Source organism: Oryzias latipes, chromosome 18 (assembly GCF_053564925.1).
Source record: "Oryzias latipes strain Hd-rR chromosome 18, Olatipes_Hd-rR_3.1".
Classification (NCBI taxonomy): domain Eukaryota; kingdom Metazoa; phylum Chordata; class Actinopteri; order Beloniformes; family Adrianichthyidae; genus Oryzias; species Oryzias latipes.
Window position 1 is genome coordinate 20305001 of NC_136254.1, and position 21553 is coordinate 20326553.

General features: G+C 40.5%; 2 protein-coding genes across 2 annotated transcripts in view; one reads left to right on the plus strand and one right to left on the minus strand.

The window, feature by feature from the left end:
* Window positions 1-8994, plus strand: part of pcolceb (procollagen C-endopeptidase enhancer b) — a 14875-nt gene extending 5881 nt beyond the window's left edge. Inside the window, exons 3-9 of the mRNA XM_011487535.4 lie at window positions 1-27; window positions 247-371; window positions 6160-6296; window positions 6384-7117; window positions 7207-7287; window positions 7388-7558; window positions 8646-8994. The exon at window positions 1-27 is cut by the window's left edge and continues 232 nt beyond it. Of these exons, the coding sequence (XP_011485837.1) occupies window positions 1-27; window positions 247-371; window positions 6160-6296; window positions 6384-7117; window positions 7207-7287; window positions 7388-7558; window positions 8646-8776 (1406 nt within the window). The 3' untranslated portion in view covers window positions 8777-8994. The remainder of the gene's footprint in view (window positions 28-246; window positions 372-6159; window positions 6297-6383; window positions 7118-7206; window positions 7288-7387; window positions 7559-8645) is intronic.
* Window positions 8995-9381: 387 nt separating this feature from the next.
* On the minus strand, window positions 9382-18760 carry LOC101165594 (transmembrane protein 272). The gene is made up of 5 exons (XM_004079817.5): window positions 18628-18760; window positions 15731-15816; window positions 15597-15647; window positions 15331-15522; window positions 9382-11710 (listed from the first exon to the last, which is right to left on the minus strand). The coding sequence occupies exons 2-5, from the start codon at window positions 15807-15809 to the stop codon at window positions 11508-11510; spliced, it is 525 nt and encodes a 174-aa protein (XP_004079865.1). The 5' UTR covers window positions 15810-15816; window positions 18628-18760; the 3' UTR covers window positions 9382-11507.
* Between the last annotated feature and the right edge of the window lie 2793 nt (window positions 18761-21553).

Consider the following 21553-nt stretch of genomic DNA (forward strand, 5'->3'; position numbering starts at 1 on the left):
TCAACGCAGGGAAGCCACACATGGAAGGTGTAGACTTAAAGCTACAGAATCTCATCAGCTCCTCAATTTTTTAGACCGTTGAATCTAATGCAACCCATGAGGGAGGAACATCATCCTCAGTGGAGTAAACAAACCACCGCAGGATTCTGCAATCACTGTTTTGCAGTCATCTTAGAACAGCATAATGTCTTTTTAATGATGCTCATAAAGCAGCTTCCTCTTATTACGGGGCTTCCTCATCCACAGAAAACCAATTTTGTGGAGGGCGGCTGACCAAAGCGCAAGGTTCTGTCAAGACGCCCAACTGGCCCAACTCTAATTACCCAGCAGGTATCAGCTGCTCCTGGCACATCTCTGTGGAGCCAAGCAACGTAAGTTCACCATTCTGCACTCTCTGAATGTTGTTGTGTGGCTGGCCAGTCTTTTTTTTTAAGTTGACAAGACCACCTTTAGATGCACGCCACATGCAACAATAAACCCAAGGAGGAACCCGTCTCTTCTGTCAGCCAAGAACATTCAACTAAAACCTTATTGAGGAGGATTATGCCTAGAAAAACATTACATAAAACTGCGTAATTTTTAAGAGTACATTTGGATTTTAGAGTGTTGAGCTGTTTCACATAAGTCACCTAACTCTTGTTGTGCTTCAACAACCTTTAAAGTCACCAGATTTCCTCATTTACATTAGTTTAGACTGCAAACATGTGGTAAATTTGTTTTATAGTATTAAAACAGTCCAATATAGTAATACCAGTGTGGAAAATGTATCTGAGAAACGTTTCAAGCACACAACTGAATCTACTCAATAGAGAAGCAGTTCTAAAGCTGCGTTCACACCGAACTCATGTCCAGTTTCAATTTTAAGTCGATGTACAGACGCCATCAGAGGTCCTGTGGCACGATTCGAGCGTCGAGCATTCGGTGGTGGTCTGACAGGAGCACATTTTGAGTGATACTTTGGCGCAAGAGTTCAAATATCTGAACTTTGTCAATCAGGAAGTCACCTTCATCTCTTGACGCCTTGATCATTTGATCAGCGGGTAGAGTCCAAAACCAACATGGAGGAGAATCTGATCGTTACCGTTTATTCTCATGAACTTCATGATATTTTTTTGTTATTCGTATTTAGACAATAAGAAAAATGTCCTCTAATTTAATTCTTAAACAGCCTTTTAACTTTCTTGGACTATCACTGAAAGCAGCCGGCACTCAGAAGTACTGCCGGCAGTAGATGGAACCCAGATAAACCCAGATAGGGAGACGTGTTTACTGAAGCTTTTGTAGAACTCTTGATGTACCTGATTGCACAATTTTCCCTGTGTCTTGTAAATGAAATCTACAATAAGGCTTCTATGTAGCGATGAGGCTAAAAAACTTTGGACAGCAGATCCTCCCACATGCGGCAGGAGGTTTATTTGGACATTTGGACAAGCGTCCAGCAGCAAATTTTGACGTGCATCCAAAGAGACGCGGTGGATGCAAATTTGATGAGCCAATTGCTGATTTGAACGTAGCAAAAGGTAAAACAGACTGAAGGTTTTAGCAAAGTTTACAGAAAAACCCAGTAAATAAAGTACTTTTTGTGGGGCAGAGCACATGTGTTTAAAGGGCCTTTAACATGCTATTCTAAAGCCTTTTATAGTAAACCATATCCATGTATATGATAATATATTACACCTTTGGTACATTAAAGAACACATTTTACTAAATATTAGTTATTTACCTGTGTTAGTTTTCCAATGTGGAAGTAAGACGACTCGATCTCTGAGGCTCCGCCCATTTCATGATGTCAACCTAGAGTCAGACTCTGCAGCGTGTCGCGTCTCACCCACGAAAACAAACAACATCGGAACTTCTGCAAAGATATATGTGCATATTGTGCTTATAAAGGAAAAGGGTGTTTGCTGAACACCGATATCTCCACGGAGAAAGTGTGTGTGTGTTAGCCTGGGGGCGGTGCTGGTAATGCAGACTCTTCCTGGAAGGGGCTGTTCCTCACAATGTGAGAATCCGCTCCTTTTCATGGATTGGGAGGGGCTGGTGCTCAGAGAGCAGGTTTTTTTTGAAAGTAGTACTCTGAAATTAAAAGCTCAAAAAAATTGATTTTGCATGATATAGGACCTTCAAAGTATACTTTTTGTTAAACCCTTTATCAGCCTGCATTCCTCTAATAAACTTGGCATCTCCTCTTCGTAATGAAGCAGTGACGTGATCAATTCTGTTTTTTAGAGATACGCTGCAACATGCAAATCCCTAAAATAAGCTCAAAGGTCCACCTCCTGCTACCACAAATGCACACAGGCACTTCTAGATGACAAATGTTCAACATCAGAGGCTGAAAATTAGAAGCTAACAAAAACAACTTCACCCTCTTGACACCATTTAGGATTGACTAAAACCATCAGCTATTTCCAGCTCATGAGAAACCCTCTCCTCAGTTCAAAGCCAGAAGCTAAGATAGACAAATGTAATGTTCCTTAACAACTCGCTCCTAACAGATAGCACATCCTTTGAACTGCACCAGCATGTGGTATAATGAGCAACTCCATGATTATGACAGGAACAACACCCAAAGATGAGAAAAAGGATTAACATGGATGCATCACTCTGACACTTCAAAGAGGGAGACTTTGGCAGAATAGTGGCCTAAAAGATGCTCTTTAGTCAACTAAAAACATTGCAAAATTGATTTGATTACAAAAGTTCAACCAGGACGAGCTTTCCTTTAGGCTGTAGTAGCATAGCATTTTACAATACAGTGATCCCTCGCTATAACGCGGTTTACTTTTCACGGTTTCGCTACTTCATGGATTTGCATCGTGCATTGTGTTCTGCATTCTGATTGGCTAAAAAAGTCACTCAGCTTCTTCTCTACCTGTGCGTCAATAACGTTGCAGTTTAATATGTACACGTACGTAAAACAGCTTGCCAAATTTACATTATGTACGTGCAAATTCTCTTGATGTTGGCATGTCGGTGTATAAGGATGTTTTTGATGTTTTTGGGAAGAAGAAAAAAGAGCGACACCAACTGCCGATCACTATGTTCTTCTTCTCCCGAACAAACACAGCTGCACCGCGGGCTGCAAAAGAAGAAAACACTGCAGAGCGGAGTCAGGATGCAGCGGCTCAGTCTGGACTTAGAGCAGTTAAATACACCCGAGTCACTATTTGTCCCACTGTACTTTTTTTAATCATTATTTTATAATGACAATTCTTCGGGTCGCGGTGGACGGGGCTAATCTCCGCGATTTGAAGCCTTCTGTTCACATTGATGATTAAAATTATTATTTGACAGTACAGAACAGAAGTTATTTGTAGAAAAAAACGTTTCTAAGGTACTTTTATTGGTGAAACAAATGCTTGAGCCTGTAAAATAGTTTGTTCTGTCTTTTCAATGTATAATAGAGTATTTAATTGTATAATAATTGTTAAAAGATATAGAGGTTTCTACTTCACGGTTTTTGCCTATCACGGGTTCTTTCTGGAACGTAACCCCCGCGAAAAACAAGGGTTTACTGTACTGCTATTAAGATATTTTTTAAGTAAAACACAAAAATATAAACACTGCTCAAAAATCAAAGAGAACGCTAGGAAAACACATCCTACACCTGAACGAATAAAACATTCTTTTAAAACGCTTTATTCTTTACAACCACACAAAAATGAATAATGGAAATTCAATGTATTAGCCTGTGGAGGTCTAGGTGTGGAATTATTCTGAAAATAAAAGTGGGAAAACACACTACAGGATGATCCAACTTGGATGTAATGTCTTTGAAACGAGTCAAAATGAAGCTCGGTGCTGGGTGTGGCCTCCACATGCCCTTATGACTTCCCTGCAAAGCCTGGGTTTGCAGGGATCCATCTGCCGCCTGATGCGGCGGCAGATGGATCTCTTGGGGGATCTCCTCCCACACCTGGACCAAAGCATCCGCCAACGCCTGGACAGTCTGTGGTGCAATGGATGGACCAGGACATGATGTATCAGATGTGCTCGCCTTGCACGCCCGTGAGTCGATGCGTCCTTGGGCAAGACACTGACCCCCACCTTGCCTCTGGTGGTAGGCGGGCGCCAGTGTTTGGCAGCGGAGCCGCCACCAGTGTGTGAATGTGTGTGTGTGACTGGGGGAATGGGTCTGTGACTGTAAAGCGCTTTGGGCCTTGTAGGTAGAAAACCGCTATATAAGTAGACGCCATTAACCATTTGCTCAGTTGGATTCAGATTTGGGGAACCAGTCTATTACATCAATAGCTTAGTCTAGCAGAAATGCCTGACACACTCCAGCCACATGTGGTCTAGCATTGTCTTGACTTAGGAGGAATCCAGAGCCAATTACAACAGCATACAGACTCACAAGGTGTCTCAGAATCTCATCTAGGTACAAATATCTACCAATTGATCTGACTATATACACAGTACAGACCAAAAGTTTGGACACACCTTCTCATTCATTTGAATGAGGTGTGTCCAAACTTTTGGTCGGTACTGTGTGTGTGTCGTGTGAATTAATAGTATTTTTGTAGTAGTACATAATTAGAACAGATAAGGCGTTGTATTGTGAAAACAGAAAGCAGCAACAATTGCGTTTTGTGTCCTGCTGTAAACCGTGTTATGCGGGGCGGCATGACATTTTAAACCACAGCTCTGTAGACGGGGCTCGAGAAGTGCATGCTTGTCTGAGTGAGGCATGTGAATCTGCCCGGGCCTCAACAAACACTCCTGCGGGCCAGAATTGTTCTTCGCCAGAGACCCGACGCGCAGGGGAGCTCCTGCCGGCCCCGCTGCGCGCCTGGAGAAGAAAGAAAGAAAAAAGAAATTGCGCTCAGTGTGGTTAAACACAGTAACGTATGTTTCAGAGGGTGTTCTATTGGCTGTTCTACATGTCAATCAAGTGACATATTTCACACCAAGAATGATTATTCGCTGACAGCTTTTGAAAAAACATGTTTTCCTTCTTTTGTTAATTTATCTTTAATGGCCCGGGATCTACCAACACATCCTTTGCCATTGACCAGTCAACGTAATGAGCATCCCCGCTGTACAGCCTGCCAAAGAAATGCCACGCCAAACCATTACAAAGCCACTGCCAAACCGGTGGTGTTGAACAATGTTGCAGCCAGGAAAACATTCTTCGCAGCGTCTCCTGACTCACGTGTGTTCAGTGTGAACCTGCTTTCATTTGTGAAGAGCACAGGACGCCAGTGGTAAATTTGCCAACCTCTAGCAAATAGCGAACATCTTGCATGTTGCACAACTCCCACCTGTGGACGTCGGGCCCTCATACCACCCTCATGGAGTCTGTTTCTAACAGTCTCAGCAGACATGTGCACATTTGTGGCCTGCTGGAGGTCATTTTGCAGGACTCTGGCACCGCTCGTCCTGTTTCTCCTTGCACCGAGGAGGCGGTAATGGCATCATGCAGGTTTGTTGCCCCCCTACGGCCTCCTCCACATCCCCTGCTGTACTGGCGTGTCTCCTGGAAGCCCCTGAACGCTCTGGACACTTCGCTGACAGACACAGCAAACCTTTTTGCTACAGCTTGCATGTGCTGCCCAAGACCATGCAATACCTGGGCCACTTGTGTAGGTTGTAGACGCTGTCTCATGGTACCGTTGGAGTGACAATAATGTCAGCATTCAAAAATCACCAAAATAGCAGCCAGAAAACATAAGAATGGAGAAGTTGTCTGTGGTCGCCTTTATTGGAGTCTTTTCTATCATTTCCACCTGTTGTCTATTCCACTTGCACAACAACATGAACTTGATAGTCAGTGTTGCTTCCTCATTAGACAGTTTGATTACACTTGAAGTAACATTGTGTCATACAGTATAAACAGTTTGTTTTTTAATAATTGTGGGGAAAAATAACAGACTTTTTTTCCAATTAAGGCAGAAGGGTTCTGTTGCAACAAAAAAAAAGGTCCATAAATGCGTGTGTGTCAGAGAGTGCGGCAGCTAGAAATGAAAGCCCTCATTGAAGGAACGCAGGCGTGTCAAAACTGCAAGATGCAGAAAGGAGGGGAGAGGAAGGGAGTAAATGCCCCTTTTTATTTGAAAGCTCCTCCTCTCTGTTTTACTGTGTCAACACTTGTATGCTTCTGCTGAAAGTCAAACATGTCCCGACTTACTAAAGTTCAGAGCTGAAATGTTTTTCCAGGTGATTGAAGTGAAGTTTGAGAAGATGGATTTGGAGGCTGATACGTACTGCCGTTATGACTATGTGGCATTGTTTAATGGAGGAGAAAGGGACGACTCAAGGAGGATTGGAAAATTCTGCGGCGATAGACAGCCGGGGTGAGATGATTGCTCCAACGAGAGTTTCCCCTGCTCAGCATGACTCTTGATCTAATATGTTTTTTCCCCCCTTCCTATCTAATGTAGAACTATAGTGACAAATGGAAACGAACTCCTTGTTCAGTTTGTGTCGGATCTTAGTGTAACTTCGGATGGATTCTTGGCATACTACACCAGCGTGCCCCGTGGGTCCCGTACCCCCACTGCAGGAGGGGACTTTCTTTACAGTCTCAAGACCCCTTCTACAACAAGCAAACCAACTGTAAAGCCCAACAGACCGATCAAACCAACACCAACTACTAGACCATTTTTGAGAACCACTCCAAAACCTACTCAGAAACCAACAATAAAGCCAACCCAAAAACCAACCAGGAAGCCAACTTCAAAACCAACAACCAAACCAACCACAAAACCAGCTCCCAAACCACCCCTGAGACCCAGACCAGGCCTTGTAGTCAAACCCACCCCTAAAACCATTAAAAGACCGTCAGGGAGAATACCATTGGTGAAGAAAATCCCACTTCATAGAGCTACTCCCAAGCCTTCAGTCAAGCCCACATCTAAACCCAAACCAACAAAAGCCACACCCAAGTTACCTGATAGAAAACCCACCAAAAAACCCACGGTCAGACCCAAAGTCATAAAAACAACTGCTAAACCAAGCACAATGCCCACATCCACACGTAAACCTCTGTTAAAAACTAAAACCACCACAAAACCTCGAGTGAAACCAGTAAAGACAACTCCAAAGACTGTCGTTAAAGTCAAACCGTCGGTACCGAGCAAGACGGTAACAAAAAAGCCTTCCGTCAGCAAGAAACGTGAGTGAAACCAAAGAATATCAAACCTTTACCATTGGAATATCAAGCAAGAATGTGCACTTATTGTTTGCCGTGTGCATTTCCTGCAGCTTTACCACTGAACCCAATATGCACACAACCCTGTAAGAGGACAGGAACCCTCCAGTCAAACTTCTGTCCTCATAGTTTTGGTGAGTTCCAACCTGAATTGTCACAAAACCTTCTTTAAAACAGATATATTACTGTTTAACATTCTTTTTTTGCTAAATAATCCCCATCCTTCTCCTGTAGTCATCACTGGCAAAGTCACGTCCGTAAACAATGGTCCAAGGGGCTCGGCCACAATTGAGGTGTCGCTGATCAAGGCCTACAAGACCGGACAACTCAAAATAACGAAGTCGGGACCGGTCAAGACAGTGGTGCTCACCTCAACCTGCAAGAGATGTCCTGGAATTGTCAAAGGTACAGTGCAGGGTTGAGCATTAAAAGCCTTTTACTGCCTTAGATGAGGGACTCATAATATTCAAACTTTGGAGCTGTGGTGCAGAGTCAAAGTGGCCGACCTCTGGTGGGAAGGTTGAAGGTTTGGTGACCGCCTTGCCTGCCCGTGTGTCAAATTTGTGCAAGACAGTCGAGCCCACATTGCTACTGGTGGTTACAAGTTGACGCTTTGCCATCAGTGTGTGAATGTTTGTGTGCATACGTGAATAGGACTGTGACTGAGAAGCACTTTGGGCTTTAATCAAGAAAGAAAGGGGCTAAATACATTTACGCAATTCACCATAACTGAAAGCTTTATTGGCCTGTCTTGTTTTTGATTTGACCAAACCAAAGAATTTATAGCTTTTGTTGTCAAAGCTGTGTGAGCAAAGACTTGTAAAGAGTTATACACTGTATGTTATGTAATATTGCAAAAATTCTAGGAAAAGAAGCAGCTGAAAGACGCTTTCGCTATTTAAGAGAGAAGCACTTTAACTCTTTAATACTGGAGATGTCGCCGGCGACAGTAAATAACTTGTGTTCTTCAAACTACCTTAAATCTTTTACACAATGAATGCAATTCTAACGGATTCTGAAGCTGCAGAACCAGTGGGTTTACGTTAATTTCTTAAAAAGTTTACAGTAGAAATGTGTTTGTACAACTAATGTCATTCCAACAGAATTGGAAGCTGCTTTTCAGTGGGTTTATGTTAGATGCAGAATTTGGAATTACGGAATCTAGCTAATTCCAACGAATCCTGAACATGCTTTTTTACGAGTCATACCCAGTTGGTTTGCAATAATTGTATAAACAATTAACTATTGTTAAGTGTTGTATATTAATGCAAAGTTGCTTTTCTCAGCTTTCAGAATCTACTGGATGTACGCTAATCGCACAATGGTCAAACAGTTGTGGTCATTCAAAGAACGTCAACATTGAAACTAAAGTTCTGGTTTTAAAGGGTTAAAGCCCGTGACAATTCTCCTCATTTGGTGATTTTGAGATACAAAACACAAAATAGTGCCTTTCAGCAGTTCCCTCTGTGTTCTCTGTCCACTCTTTGTTCAGGTCGAAACTATGTACTGATGGGAAATGTGGATGAGCGGGGCAACGGCCTCCTGAGCCCCTCCAGCTTCACCCTCCTCTACAAGCCCGTTCACGCCAAACCACTGGACATGCTTTCAAAAACAGCCTGCTGACATCACAGCTCCATCAGCCAATCGGGAGACAGGAAATATTTTCAAGCAACCCTCTTGAAGGAATTGTTATGCAATCAACATGTGGCTGGAAAAAAGAAAAACTTTAACATTTTAAACGCTCAAAGTATTGCATTTAAATTTTGTATGTAAATGGTACAGTATATTATTCAAGCAACATAATGTTAGAAAGTTACCAATAAACACATTTTTTGATCTAATTTTTGAGTTTTGGCTTTAAAATAAATAAATAAATAAAAGGGTAAAAGAAAATATTTAAACAAAAATTCAGAGTTATGTATGAAAGACAAATGTGACGGTTCAATTTTTCACCCAACTTATAAAGCTCTACGAGTTGTGCACTAATGAGCCCAATGTCAACCATTCCACTCCACTGAATCCTTTCTTGCTCAAAACATTTCCACAGTTCCTTCAATGTGATGTGAGAAAACCTTTACATTGAAGACCAAATGTGGGCATTTGATTTGAAAACAAGTCAACACTGGGCAAAATGCAGCACAATTACCCCAAATTATAATACTCCCACCACAAATAACAGTTGGGGAAAAAAAATGTTTCAAATGCAAAACTAAATAAATACGATGACGTAAAGAGGTTTCAATGACTTTATTGAAATGCAGAGCAGCAGCAGGTAGAGGCTTTTTTGGGGAATCTTTGGAGTCGAGCAGAATCCAAAGGCAGCTTTGGTCGGCTCAGACTCTGGTGGTGGAGGACTGCTGTGCTTCAACTCAGCCAACGGTAGGAAAAAAAAACAACACACAGAGGCCAAAGGGTTTGTGTGTACTCTGGAGACAAGGAAAAGGGTACGGAGAGCTCTCTGTTGACAGGAGGCTGTTGTTAAGCTAAGGTTTTTGTGATTTCATTGTGGTGCTTCGGGTCAGCGTGTACTGAGAAAACAGTCAAGGGGAATTGACACCTGCTGCTGTTCAGCCACTCTTTCTGATAATCTAATCTAAGTGGAAGTCTGAGCTGAGAACAAGACGAGCAGCAGATAGAACCACAAGTACCACGAGGTTCTGTTAGTACCACAAAGGGACTAACAGAACCTGATAGACAGGGGGCGGGGCATCTTCTAAGAATTCCTTTTAAAACCTGATATCAATGGTTTAAATAAAGATAAACTAAAGACTCTGATCATCATTTGATCAAAGCGTTTTTTTTTTCTTCAAAATTATAAGTATGCTGTTTTAGCCTAAATAAAACAACCTGTGTTGTTTTCTAGGACATCGTTTCTAATGAACTCAGTAGAAGTTCATTAGAAACTCACCTCTGAGTTGGGGGCGGAGCAAACCCACCCCGTCCTCACCTTACTGAGAGTCCTCTGGTTACGCTGTCTCTCCTGCTACCTTACAGCCCCTCACACCCTCAACCTACCGCCGCAACAAAACTGGCGAGCAATATTGGAGCCGTCCAACCCTACAGTTTTTTTTTTTACCAAATGCCAGCTCATACGAGGAAAACAAAGACGTAAATTGATTTAGTCGGAGGAAGAAGCTTGTGGCTCAACCAGTGTATACGTTCTACATCACAAATACAATATTTGTCTCATAGCATTCTTTTGTCCGGAGTCACACCAATTTGAATTAAATAAAAAAAAGAAAACCCGATTTTGAGCTTCATTTCCTTCATATATGGCCTCCAACAGAAAAATGCCTCAAGGACATGTTAAAAACATGGAGTGGGTGTTTAAAATGAACACAGACAGACTTACGACCATCACAGGAGCACCAACCTTTCATGTTGGATGAGAAAAGAAGCCACAGTGATAAGATGTGACCTGGAAAAACCTCCATTTTAGGAACCACCTCAATGTTTGTCGTGTGGGGAATGAAGCATTTTGCTTGATATCGTGAGGATTACTCAAGTTCTACATGTGATCCTTTTGGAAATCAATCACTTTACATCCATAAAAAAACCCAAAAGGTGATATTTTTAAGTTTTCATACATTTAACACATTTTTTAAGGCATTTCTTTGTGTTTTTGATGGTATTTAAACAAAGTTTGTTGTGCTATGTAGATATTTTTTCTTTTGATTTCCCTCTTTAATTAAATTTTTCTTATTATAAAATATTTAGTCCAATCCAATTATTTATCCTCTTAAAATGATATTTTTGGTGCGTTTCTTCATGAAGCCCCGTCTCATTTGTAGCTTACATCATCATCTGAGCATGTGGAAAAGATGGAAAGATAATTTTTTCACAAAGACAGATTGGTTTGTTTTGCTTTTTCTGAATGTTTTTAATGCAGTTCATGGTTTTCTAGCACAAATAGTTTGTTGGTTTTTCTTGAAACTATCAAACAAACTAAACATTTTGTAATTTGCCTAGAAATATTTGACTAGAAATATTTGACTAGAAAAACAAAGGTTTTATACTAATAAGGTTTTATTATTATTCTCTTTGAATTTTCCCCACTGTTACCCTTGGATTAGAATAGACCTTTTTTGTGTCATTTTTAGCTTAAAAATGAACTAGAGTTAATATAAGAGGAAAAATAAACCTTACATGTTCTGCAGAGGCAGAAAACCCAGAATGAGAAAAACATGTAGACATAAACTCTCCTAAAACCAGTGTTAAAAATGTCCCAAACTTTAAGTAAATGTCTTTGAAGATGCTGAAAAAACTCTTTTCAGATATTTTTTTTTTTACCTCCAACCTTATCTCTGAACTTGACAGAACATGGAATTCAAAAACTCGGCGAGCTGCAGGACCTTTAGTGGTCGTCTGGGTCAGCCTTGCAGAGGCAGGTGCAGAGAAGGCAGCAAACCCCGCCGAACATGAGGAGGCCCGCGAGGATGTAGACCAACGTCGAGGTCCAGAACGCAAACAAGTACACAGTTTTGTCGCAGTAGAGCTCCGTGCTGTTGGAGTTCTTGTTGTAGTTGGGCTCGTAAATGGAGTAAATCCACACATTACCTGATAAAAGACAAAGAAAAAAGGCTGAGTGAAAGGGATTCAAACTTTCCTCCTATACACCAGCTTTTATTTTGAAGGAGAAAAGTCTTTTTTTTGTTTTCTACTAATATTTTTCAAGTTTCTCTTTGAATTGTCATCAATTTTACCCTTCAGTTAGAATAGACTTTATTTAATATTATAGAAACTCCTGTATTCTTAAAAAAAAAAAAAAGTATTTCTTTTGTGTTTACATCTTGTTTACGCTTAGATTTCCTGACAGCGTCTCCTTCCATCATCACCACGCAGAAACATATCGATTCTTCGGCTGCCATCCAAACTAGGACAACAGTCTTTGTTTTACAGGATTCCAGAATAAAAGTGTCATTTCAAACCTAAAGGCCCAGCAGCTTTTAAACATTTGGAGCAAATAGCAAATATTCCTCGGATTTTCTACAAAATAAAATGATCAAAAAAAAGAAGCTCAATCTTAAGGCATCAGTGAGCGGCGCTGGGTCCGAATCGGTCTGAGCCACCGTTTCTATGGCAACCACCCACTCTCGCCAATCAGGAGAAACTTGAGAGCGAGTCCAATGAAACGTTGGCCGTGAGACCGCATCCTTTGATGGAGGCATCTGATTGGTCCGTTTATAACTTCATAAACAAAACAAAACAAAATCTTAAAAATACCATTTTCATCAGAGTGGGCCTTCAAAGATTGAGGTTTACGTGTTTAAAAAGATTTAAAAGGCAGTATAACAATAACAAATGAAAGGATGAAATCCGGTTCGGTTTCTGTTGGCTTCTCCGATGTGTGAAATGAAACCAGACGAGCGGTTCCCGTTGGTCTCGGTGAGCCAAACGTGGCGCTCGGCAGAGTGGCGGCAGCCGAGCCGAACATGTGAGTCTTCCCCGCCGTCACATGGCTGACAGTTGGTGGGACCCAGCGGTGGCAGCTCCCTCGCTGAGCCAGGACTGCTCCTCTGACTCATTTCACACAAAACACTCGAGGAGTACAACGGTGGGAGTTCATCAGGGCCATCAATCCCAGTGGGGAGGAAAAGAATAGAAAAAAAGGACAAAGATGGACACCTAGTGGCTGATAAATGCCACTACATTTCAAATAGTTGGTGACCATCACCCGTGGGCCTCAGGTCAGAGATTTTAGCCCACCAGCTTCAGGTCAAAACCTCCACGGAGAGTCTTGGATGGAGCCTCAGGACTCTTCTCTGTCCTTACGTGCCAAAATGCCAGTCAGATATTCAAATGACATTTTTGAGGCTTAACTGATGCTGGCAGCTTCTTTGAGCCCGAGGCAAATTCCGCCCGTACCAGGGCGGTGCTTAGCATCCGAGCAGACACCCCCCCCTCATCTGTGTGCTCACTTATCGGGCCGCGCTGCTCTGGAGCTTCACACACAGCTGATAGCATTCAAAGCAGGCGTTTGTCGGTTTAAGCCTTTTGCCACCGGCTTCAGAGCTGAAATACGCCAACTGGTCTATTGAAATTTACACTGTCTTGTTTTTATTTTATAGTTTTGTAGGTATGTGCTGCAAAATAACCCAACATTAATACATTTCTGTTTGAGATGCAACAAGAAAATGTGGCTCCAAAATGTGAAAAAACGTTGGACGTCTGTGTTTATAATATTACCATCTGTAATAAACTTTGTTCATGTCGATTCTAGGGATGGGTATCGTTAAGGTTTTAACGGTACTACTACTCTTATTGATACTGCTCATCGATCCGGTATTTTAACGATACTTTTTGAGAACGAAAAATACATAAATAAATAACAAATTACGAACATGAAGTGTTTTATTTCCTCATTATGCAACGCATGTGTTTTTTTTTTAAACATTTTACTTTATACATGAGAATGTTCCAGACAGGATATTTATTTAATTACTTAATGTAATTATTTTTATTCTTTATGAGCGTGATGTTTCCTTTGATCTTTTGTCCACAACCTTGAATAAAGTTTTCTGTCTGTCAAACACCAAAAGTTAAGTTAAGTTAAGTTAAGTTAAGTTAAGTTAAGTTAAGTTAAGTTAAGTTAAGTTAAGTTAAGTTAAGTTAAGTTAAGTTAAGTTAAGTTAAGTTAAGTTAAGTTAAGTTAAGTTAAGTTAAGTGATGGAAACAAATTCACTTCGATGCAGACTCCTTTCTAAGAATTTATTTTTCTTTAAATCCAGTAAACCCAATACATTATATTAATTTTATGGATGACAACTATCATTACTTATTAATTATTATTATTATTTTTATTATTATTATTATGTATTAGGAAGCAGCTGTTAGTTTGTTGCGGGTCTGGAATCAGTGAGTCTAAGCCGCGCCTTTCTACCTATTCGTTGTTTGTTTATTTACTTAATAGTTTGTTTTAAAATTTTACTTAATTTCCGTATTGTTTAAGGGTTTTTGCCGCCCTTCTCTGACTTTAAGCCCCGCCCCTCTAAACTCCTTTGAATGCCCCTGCTTCAGATATTTTCCACATTATCCGTCGCTCCATCAATGAATGGTTTCTTTTTGAACTTATGTCCTCAATGTGGCTGTCAGTCAGTCATTTAGTAACCGTTTCACAATTACTCCAGAGCTGGTTTTGGGACACGCTGCATAGCACCTTCAAAATACCTGTACAGCTACATTCTCATCGCCCTCGGCAACGCTACTTCTAGCTGCCACTTTCAACGATAAGTCTATGTAGACGCTTGTTGAAATCCCCAAACATTTCACTCCACAGGACCTGAATGATGTGATCAGAGTGACTAATGTTTATTTCTCTTGTATTTGCTAAAGAATTGATGTAAAAAAAGAAAACAATTTTCTCCTAGTGCTGAGAAATATGTTTGTGCTTGATATGTGCTGCTAATATGAGAATCTCTTTTTTTTATAGCTTCTTTATGTTTCTTTTGCTTCACTTTTTATCTTTAAACAATTATGGCATTTGCAAGAATAGTCCTAAATTATGAGAAAAAACAATTCATAATTTTAAGAATATAAAGTAGTAAAATTATGAGACAAAAGTAATAATTTTAAGAAAATAAAGTCATCAGATTATGAGAAAAAAAGTCATACTTTTAAAAAAAAAGTTGTACTTTTACGAGAATAAAGTTATTTATTCATTTATTATTAATTAAATTTTTAACTTTATAATAAGTTCAAATTTGAGGTTACAGCCATAAATTTACCACACAAATTAATTAACCACAAGAAAAGAGCAAATCTGGTGTTTCAGTATGAGCGACATTGTAAGCCTTTACTTGAGCCTTTTCTTTCACAATTATGGAAATAGATGACTGGGCGTCGTCAGAAGAAGATTTCTGGCGGACGCCGTCGGCAGTATAGCTGCAGTGGTCCAAATGCATTATTATGGCGTATGGATTCTTGTGATAAACCAGAGCCTTATAACCTATAAATGGGTACATTGATTGATTTAGTCGGCATTTGGAGGTCACGACCAGATTTTTTATTTTTTTTTAAGCACGGCTTTGTCCTCATAAACTTACAACTTCTTTCTCATACTTTTCCTCTCGTGTACATATAGATATTTTCTTTCATGGAGGGCCTCCGTCGTTCATCCTAGTCCGTCACAGTGTTTGTTTTGGCATCTCTCCCTCGACCGACTGTCCCCAAAAACTCACCAGCGATGAACCAGCAGAAGAGGAAGAAGGTCGTCAGCGAGTTCCAGGCCGTGCAGAGGCAACTAAGCTGGTTGGAACCCTGAGTGCAGGGCAGGGCGGCCAGGATCACCAGCAGCAGACTAAAGACCCCCGACACGATCAGATAGATGGGGATGTAAGGCTGCAGCGGACAGTCGTTTAAGTTCACAGCACCTGGTGGACAGACGGTTTTATTACAGTGTACTTCAAATGAAGCGACTTTAGAACTTAATGGTTCTACTTCTCACCTAATGCGATCTGAGCGATGGGCATGGCGCAGAAAAGCACCTTTGAGCATACTGTAAGAGAAAAAATAAAACTATTTATAAAAAGTATGTGGCGAACAAAGATGGAGGCACAGAGTGCGGCTGTGGCATCTCACTTAGTGCGGGCAAGGGGACATTAGAAGACTTGGAGATCAAACCCCGGAACTTGTCATTTGACGCGTTCAGTGCAGACATCTTTCACCTGTAGGACAACAAACACAGGGTTCATCATCAGGACAGTTTTAATGGTCTTTTTACTCATTCCTGACCATTTCCTCATGGTTCATGTCCGTTTTGCTTCTCAAATGAAACGTTCTCACTCAAGGTTCGGCCTTCTCCTGGCTAAACGTTTTGCTTTAATCAACTTTTTGTTTGTCTTTTCTTAAAATGTATTCTGGAAATGCTATTATTATTATTAATTCACCAATTTACATTTTATTAAATAATTTCTAATATCACAAAAGAGGGTGGAATGTTTTGTTCATTTTGGACAAGAAAAAAAGAACTTCAATTGCTGCATTTTTCCCCAAGTTTTTTAATTTAAAATGTAACAGATAACAACTAAACTGGGTTTAAATTAAGGGGAAAAAATGTGCGTTATTTTCATATATTCTTCTCTTTATTATGTTTTCCCTCTGAACCAAAGGAAGTAAGAGAATATTGATCATATTGTGGTAAAAAAAGCTGTTTAACAATTTATTGTTCAAAGCATTTTCATAAATAAACACAGTATTCATTTACAACAAAAAATTTGACATGTTTAATGACAATTAATTATTCAGCTAAACAGCTAAATGAGAAAAAATGGCTAAATTCCTCCAACGGGAGGAATACAGTTTTCCCGCGCTTATTCGCGTTTTTGCAGATTTTTGTTTTCAGTCACATGACTCCTCTGGTTCGTCACAAAAACTCAGAAGACTCAAGACGCTTGAATGAGACAATGTTGCGTCCGCGGAGGGTGCTGCATAAATTTCTGGGGAGGGGAGTGTTGCATCGCCCCCCCAAGAGCTGGTTCTAGCGGTTCCTGAACAGCAAGAACCGAAGTTTGTGACCCTGCATGGAGAAACGCCATCAGCTGACCGTGAAGATATTCGTTAATTTTTTGTTAGTAATACGTAGGGCTGGGCGATATAGAATTTTTTTTTATATCACAGCATAGTTTTTTCCCCCCCATATCAGGCGATAACGGTTAATATCACGATATAATCCAAATAGTTACATTTGTCAAATTTGAACACACTTGACTCATGGGGGAAACGTATAATCTGTTTAGTTTCATACTTTAAACACAACAGATGCACTGAAGGAACACAATTAAAGCGTTCACGTTTCAAAAGGGAACACGAATCGAGCAGAACACTAAACTGTTTGATCAGATCAGAAAGAAAGCATTTACTCTACAAATAAATTCTAATGTATTCATATCTTACAGAACAAACAGAAAACTGTTAAACTAATCAACCTATGAAGCATGTTTTTGGATGTCGGGAGGAAGCCAAAGTTCCTGGAGAAAATCCACGCATGCACAAGGAGAACATGCAAACTCCACACGGAAAGGTCCCCCATTGGTGTTCTGTTTCTGGTCCCCCAGTGGGGACTTTTATATAACTCTTTTTTTTATGCGTTAGTGGATCTACGCTCCTCAGACGCCTGAATTCAGCCTCATGCACCAGCCCTCCTCCCCCTAAAACTGCCCCTAAAACTCCAGACAACAGGTTGAGTGACAGAACCCAAGGTTGACAAACGTCTCTGTGTGGTGCATTCACTGAGCTCCGGGCATTACCGGAATCCAAACACCCAGCCCAACTGCAGATGCCTGCGCAGTTGCAGCCGTGACTGAGCTAATTTGGAGTTTAGCAAGGATTTTAGCAACATGCTAGCTTTTTGGGACTAATTTGGCATCCACTAAGATTTGCTGAAGCTAATTTAAAGTTTAGCTAATATTTTAGCAACATCCAAGCTGTTTGGCTAATTTGACATCCACTGAGGTTCTCGTCCAATTTGCACTTTAGCTAATATTCCAGGAAGCTATCAACTTTAGCCTTTTTTTTAATCTGTAAACTTCAGAATTTTCATCTTTTAGTTTTAGCATATTCAGCGGCCAGATTGAGCAAACAGCATTTACACTTGCATAATTGCAAGTCATGCTATATATCTAGTTATTTATTGTTCTGTTTCCAAACAAAAATATTTGGCTTAACCTTGGAGAACCCACTGGGCCAAATTGTAGTTATTTATTTCATTTTATTCTTAATTTATTTATTGACGCTGTTAATTGCCGTTGCCCATAATGAACAAACCTAATAATAATAATAATAATAATGATCAAATTTAAAAAATAGAATTAATAGGGTTGTCAGTGGTTAATTTATTTTGAAGGACAGGAAGTTGTAGAAACTCCGGCAGGAAGTGCAGGATGGGAGCGTTTCACTACATTATTCATGATTCCTAAAAAGAAGTTCCACTTCATTCCAGCGCCAAACCCACCAAAACAAGTTGAACTACTGCAGTTAAAAACATGACCGGGCTAGAAAACTTTAACAGAGACGTGTTAAACCGGAACAACAAATAGTAGACATGCAGCAAAAAAGGAGCAATCCCACATTCTGACTGCAGCCCAGCAATTCAAAATGTGTGGGTTTTTGCCCTTAGAATTTTTGGCCACTACAAATTGCTAAATTGATTTTAAATACTAAAATAAAATGAAGTATTTTTTGTTTGATAAAAAAAGGTTCTTTCCAAAGTTCTTATTGAATTTCTTACATTTTGTTTCGTCCTGTGCATGAAAGCTGAGTTTTCGTCATTTTCTGTCTTTTTCCTAAGTTTCCCTATTAGTGAAAAGCAAACTAACACAGGTAACAACAATAAAGTCTTAAATTTAAAAGTTAGAAACTCGTCCATTTTGGTAAGCCTTTTTAAAACGGTCCAACTGCTAGAAATGAGGCTGAAAAACACTGTAAAAAAAATAGAGGATAATCCGGGTTTTACGGACCGAGTAAGGAAAATTACTCACCTTCGGGTTGAATCTGGGAGCTCTGTGTTCAGTGTGTTTCTGCTGCGTTTTTGACAACTGCGCAGCCGCGCCTTCAGGGGGCGTGGCCTACGGCCTCCTCCTATCATTGGCGCTCGCGAGGGCACGGTGACATCGAGTAGACCTTTAAAAAAAATACAACAACGTCCCAAAGAGACTGGGGAGAAAAAAGAACAAAAGAAAGACAAAAGTCATTTTCGGAATGTTGACTCACAAAAAAGCTTGTCATGGTCTTACTGCACGACAAAGAAGAGGAACAAAACAAATTCCTCCGACACTACCCACTGACAATTTTCTAGAAGGTAGGGATTCATTGTTTCTTTTGTTTCGAAATGATTTTTTAAACAGGATTTTAAAATAATATTTAACCTGTCCAAACCGTTTTCATTAAATGAAGCCATAAAACCCACTGTCAGATGAATTTTCATCATGTTGTCTCCTCAGAAATGCAATTTTGGTTTTAATTTGCTTTATGTATGACTTTCATCATCAGAAAAATACTCTAAGAAAAAATGTGCTACAAATGTCAAAAACACAGTGGAGAGTGGGTCTTTAAATGTCTTTTGTGAGTTTTGTTCTGAAGTATACAATTTGTTGTGGATGAGAGAATGACTCTGCATCTGTTGAAGGTCACTGAAGGGAAATGAAAGAAACATTTTATGTTTTCTGAAAGAGACATTAAACTGTTAGGAGATTTGATCTCATGCCCTTAAGTTAAAAAATGTGATTTATACATCGCTGTAACTGAGGAATACAAGTATTTGTACAATGACAATAACAGAGGTCAAAGGTTTCCTGTAGGTACTTACCAGATTCACACAGAATCAGCTATTTTGGTCCATTCACCCATACAGACCTTGTCAAGTGCTGTGAAGTTTTGGGCAACACAGACATTCAACTTTCTCCACAGATTCTCTGTCTGATTGAGGTCCAGAGACCGGCTAGAAAAATGCTTTTTATGTAGCTAGTCCTTCGTTGTCTGGGTGATGTGTTTGGGATCAACTTGTTGCTGGAAGATCTAGCCATGTTTCAGTCTCAATGTTCTCACTGATGGAAGGAGGTGTTTGCTCAAAATCTCATTGTACAGTACCCCATTCCTCCTTTCCTTAATACGAATCAATCATCCTGATTTCCTGAAGAAACAAAAAATATATATAAAAAAAAATAAAAATAAAAAGGGGGGAGGACATGAAGATTAATAGTAGTTAGCTCGTGCTGGTTTGCGGCGCCTTCCATCTGTGAAACCAGGGTTCGACTCCGGGCTGCTCCCTGTTCCCTTCTCTACCCCTGTGCCGGTCCCAAGCCCGGTTTGAGAGGGTTGCGTCAGGAAGGGCATCCGGCGTAAAACATTGCCAAGTTTACCATGCGACTTGTTCGCTGTGGCGACCCCTGATGGGAGAAGCCAAAAGAGGAAGAAGACATACTAACAGACTTCAGTGAAATGGTTTTGTATTTTGTGCTTTTGTGTATAAGTTTTGATTGTGTTAAAAGCTATGGACTATACTTCTTTGCTTTATCTGTGTTCTAAAAAAACATTTGTTGTTGGGTGTGTGAATTGTGTTTTTGTTTAGTTGGAGTTGTGTTGGTGACATGGCTAAAGGTAGATAAAGAGAAGCAGGGGCTCTGGGGACAGCATGAGGTCAGAGGTGATTGGGGAACCAGCGTATGCAAAAACAAATGAAACGCAGCAAGGAGGATCTGATAACATCTGACAGGACAGAGCAGTGAAGAAAGACAACGTCTTCCCTCTGAGAGGGTGTCAGAAAAATACAGGAAGATGAGATGCACTTAGGACAGGGAGCTGTGACAAAGCAGGTTCATCTGGGAACTGCTTATCGAACAGGATGATGGACGAACAGCACACACATACGTCCTAAATTAAAAAGAAAACACACAACAACACAAATATTTTGGATGAACGGAAAGTTCCAGTATTAGGGGCTCCTAAATCTTTGATTATACAACGGGTGATGTAATATCTGTAGATGGATATTTGTTAGTAAACTTTTTCTGGAATCACACTGCATAGATATGCTGTTAGCTCACGCCCAGCTTTTCCAGCCACACAAAAAGTTATAACAAGACTGAAAATAAATAAAATAAAATACAAAAAGGAAAAAGATTTTGTGGATTGGACAGACAATACTTATATTCATTCTGCCCACTGACGGGCAGTTATACTGTTTGGACACACGTCCTAGAGATTCAGCCTCTCCTCACAGCTGCAGGTCTGCAGCCTTGAATTTCCCAGGGATTAAACGTTTAATGTCAATAGGAAGACAATATATTGGAAGAAGTAAATGAACAGTTAATTGTGTTGAAGCTGGCAGAGGCTAGGCAGAAAGCAAATAAATTAATAAATGAATAAAAAAATAAAAAATAATTAAATATATAAATAAAATTTCTTAGGTCCACAACTGACGCTCAGTAGTCGCATTTGTCTGGTACATTTCCGCCAGGTCCGGCCTGGTTTCCTTTTACAAACTATGACTCACCTATAAACAGGTTTGGTGGTGATTGCTATCAATCCAACCCTCGCCCCGCAGGATTTAGGGGACAATGATGGGGAGAGGTGGGGTGAGAGGCGGAGGTACACTCAGGGAACTGATGGATGCTGGATTGTGCTATTACTGCGAGGAACCTGGCCATTGGACTAAGAGCTGTCCATACGAACTTTGGCAGCCTTATGGATGGCGTGGGTCCAGGGTTGACCACCTAGGGGCGGAACCCCAAGAGGGCGTGGACATGGGCCTGTTCACCAAATGCCTGCAATGAACTGGCATCCCAGGAGGCATGGAACCTCTGGAATCCTCAAAAACAATGAGACACAGACTCTGCCATACACCAAGTCCTTGAACACTAAGGTCAGCAAACAGACTGAGCGACTACTTTGTGTACTCGCCGACAG

Excerpts from the sequence above, each read along its gene's own strand:
- LOC101165594 (XM_004079817.5), bottom strand. The coding sequence starts at position 15,809 with ATGTCTGCACTGAACGCGTCAAATGACAAGTTCCGGGGTTTGATCTCC. Across the intron at positions 15,648-15,730 it reads TGTCCCCTTGCCCGCACTAA|TATGCTCAAAGGTGCTTTTC; the intron begins GTGAGATGCCAC and ends TTTCTCTTACAG. Across the intron at positions 11,711-15,330 it reads CTTCTGCTGGTTCATCGCTG|GTAATGTGTGGATTTACTCC; the intron begins GTGAGTTTTTGG and ends GTCTTTTATCAG.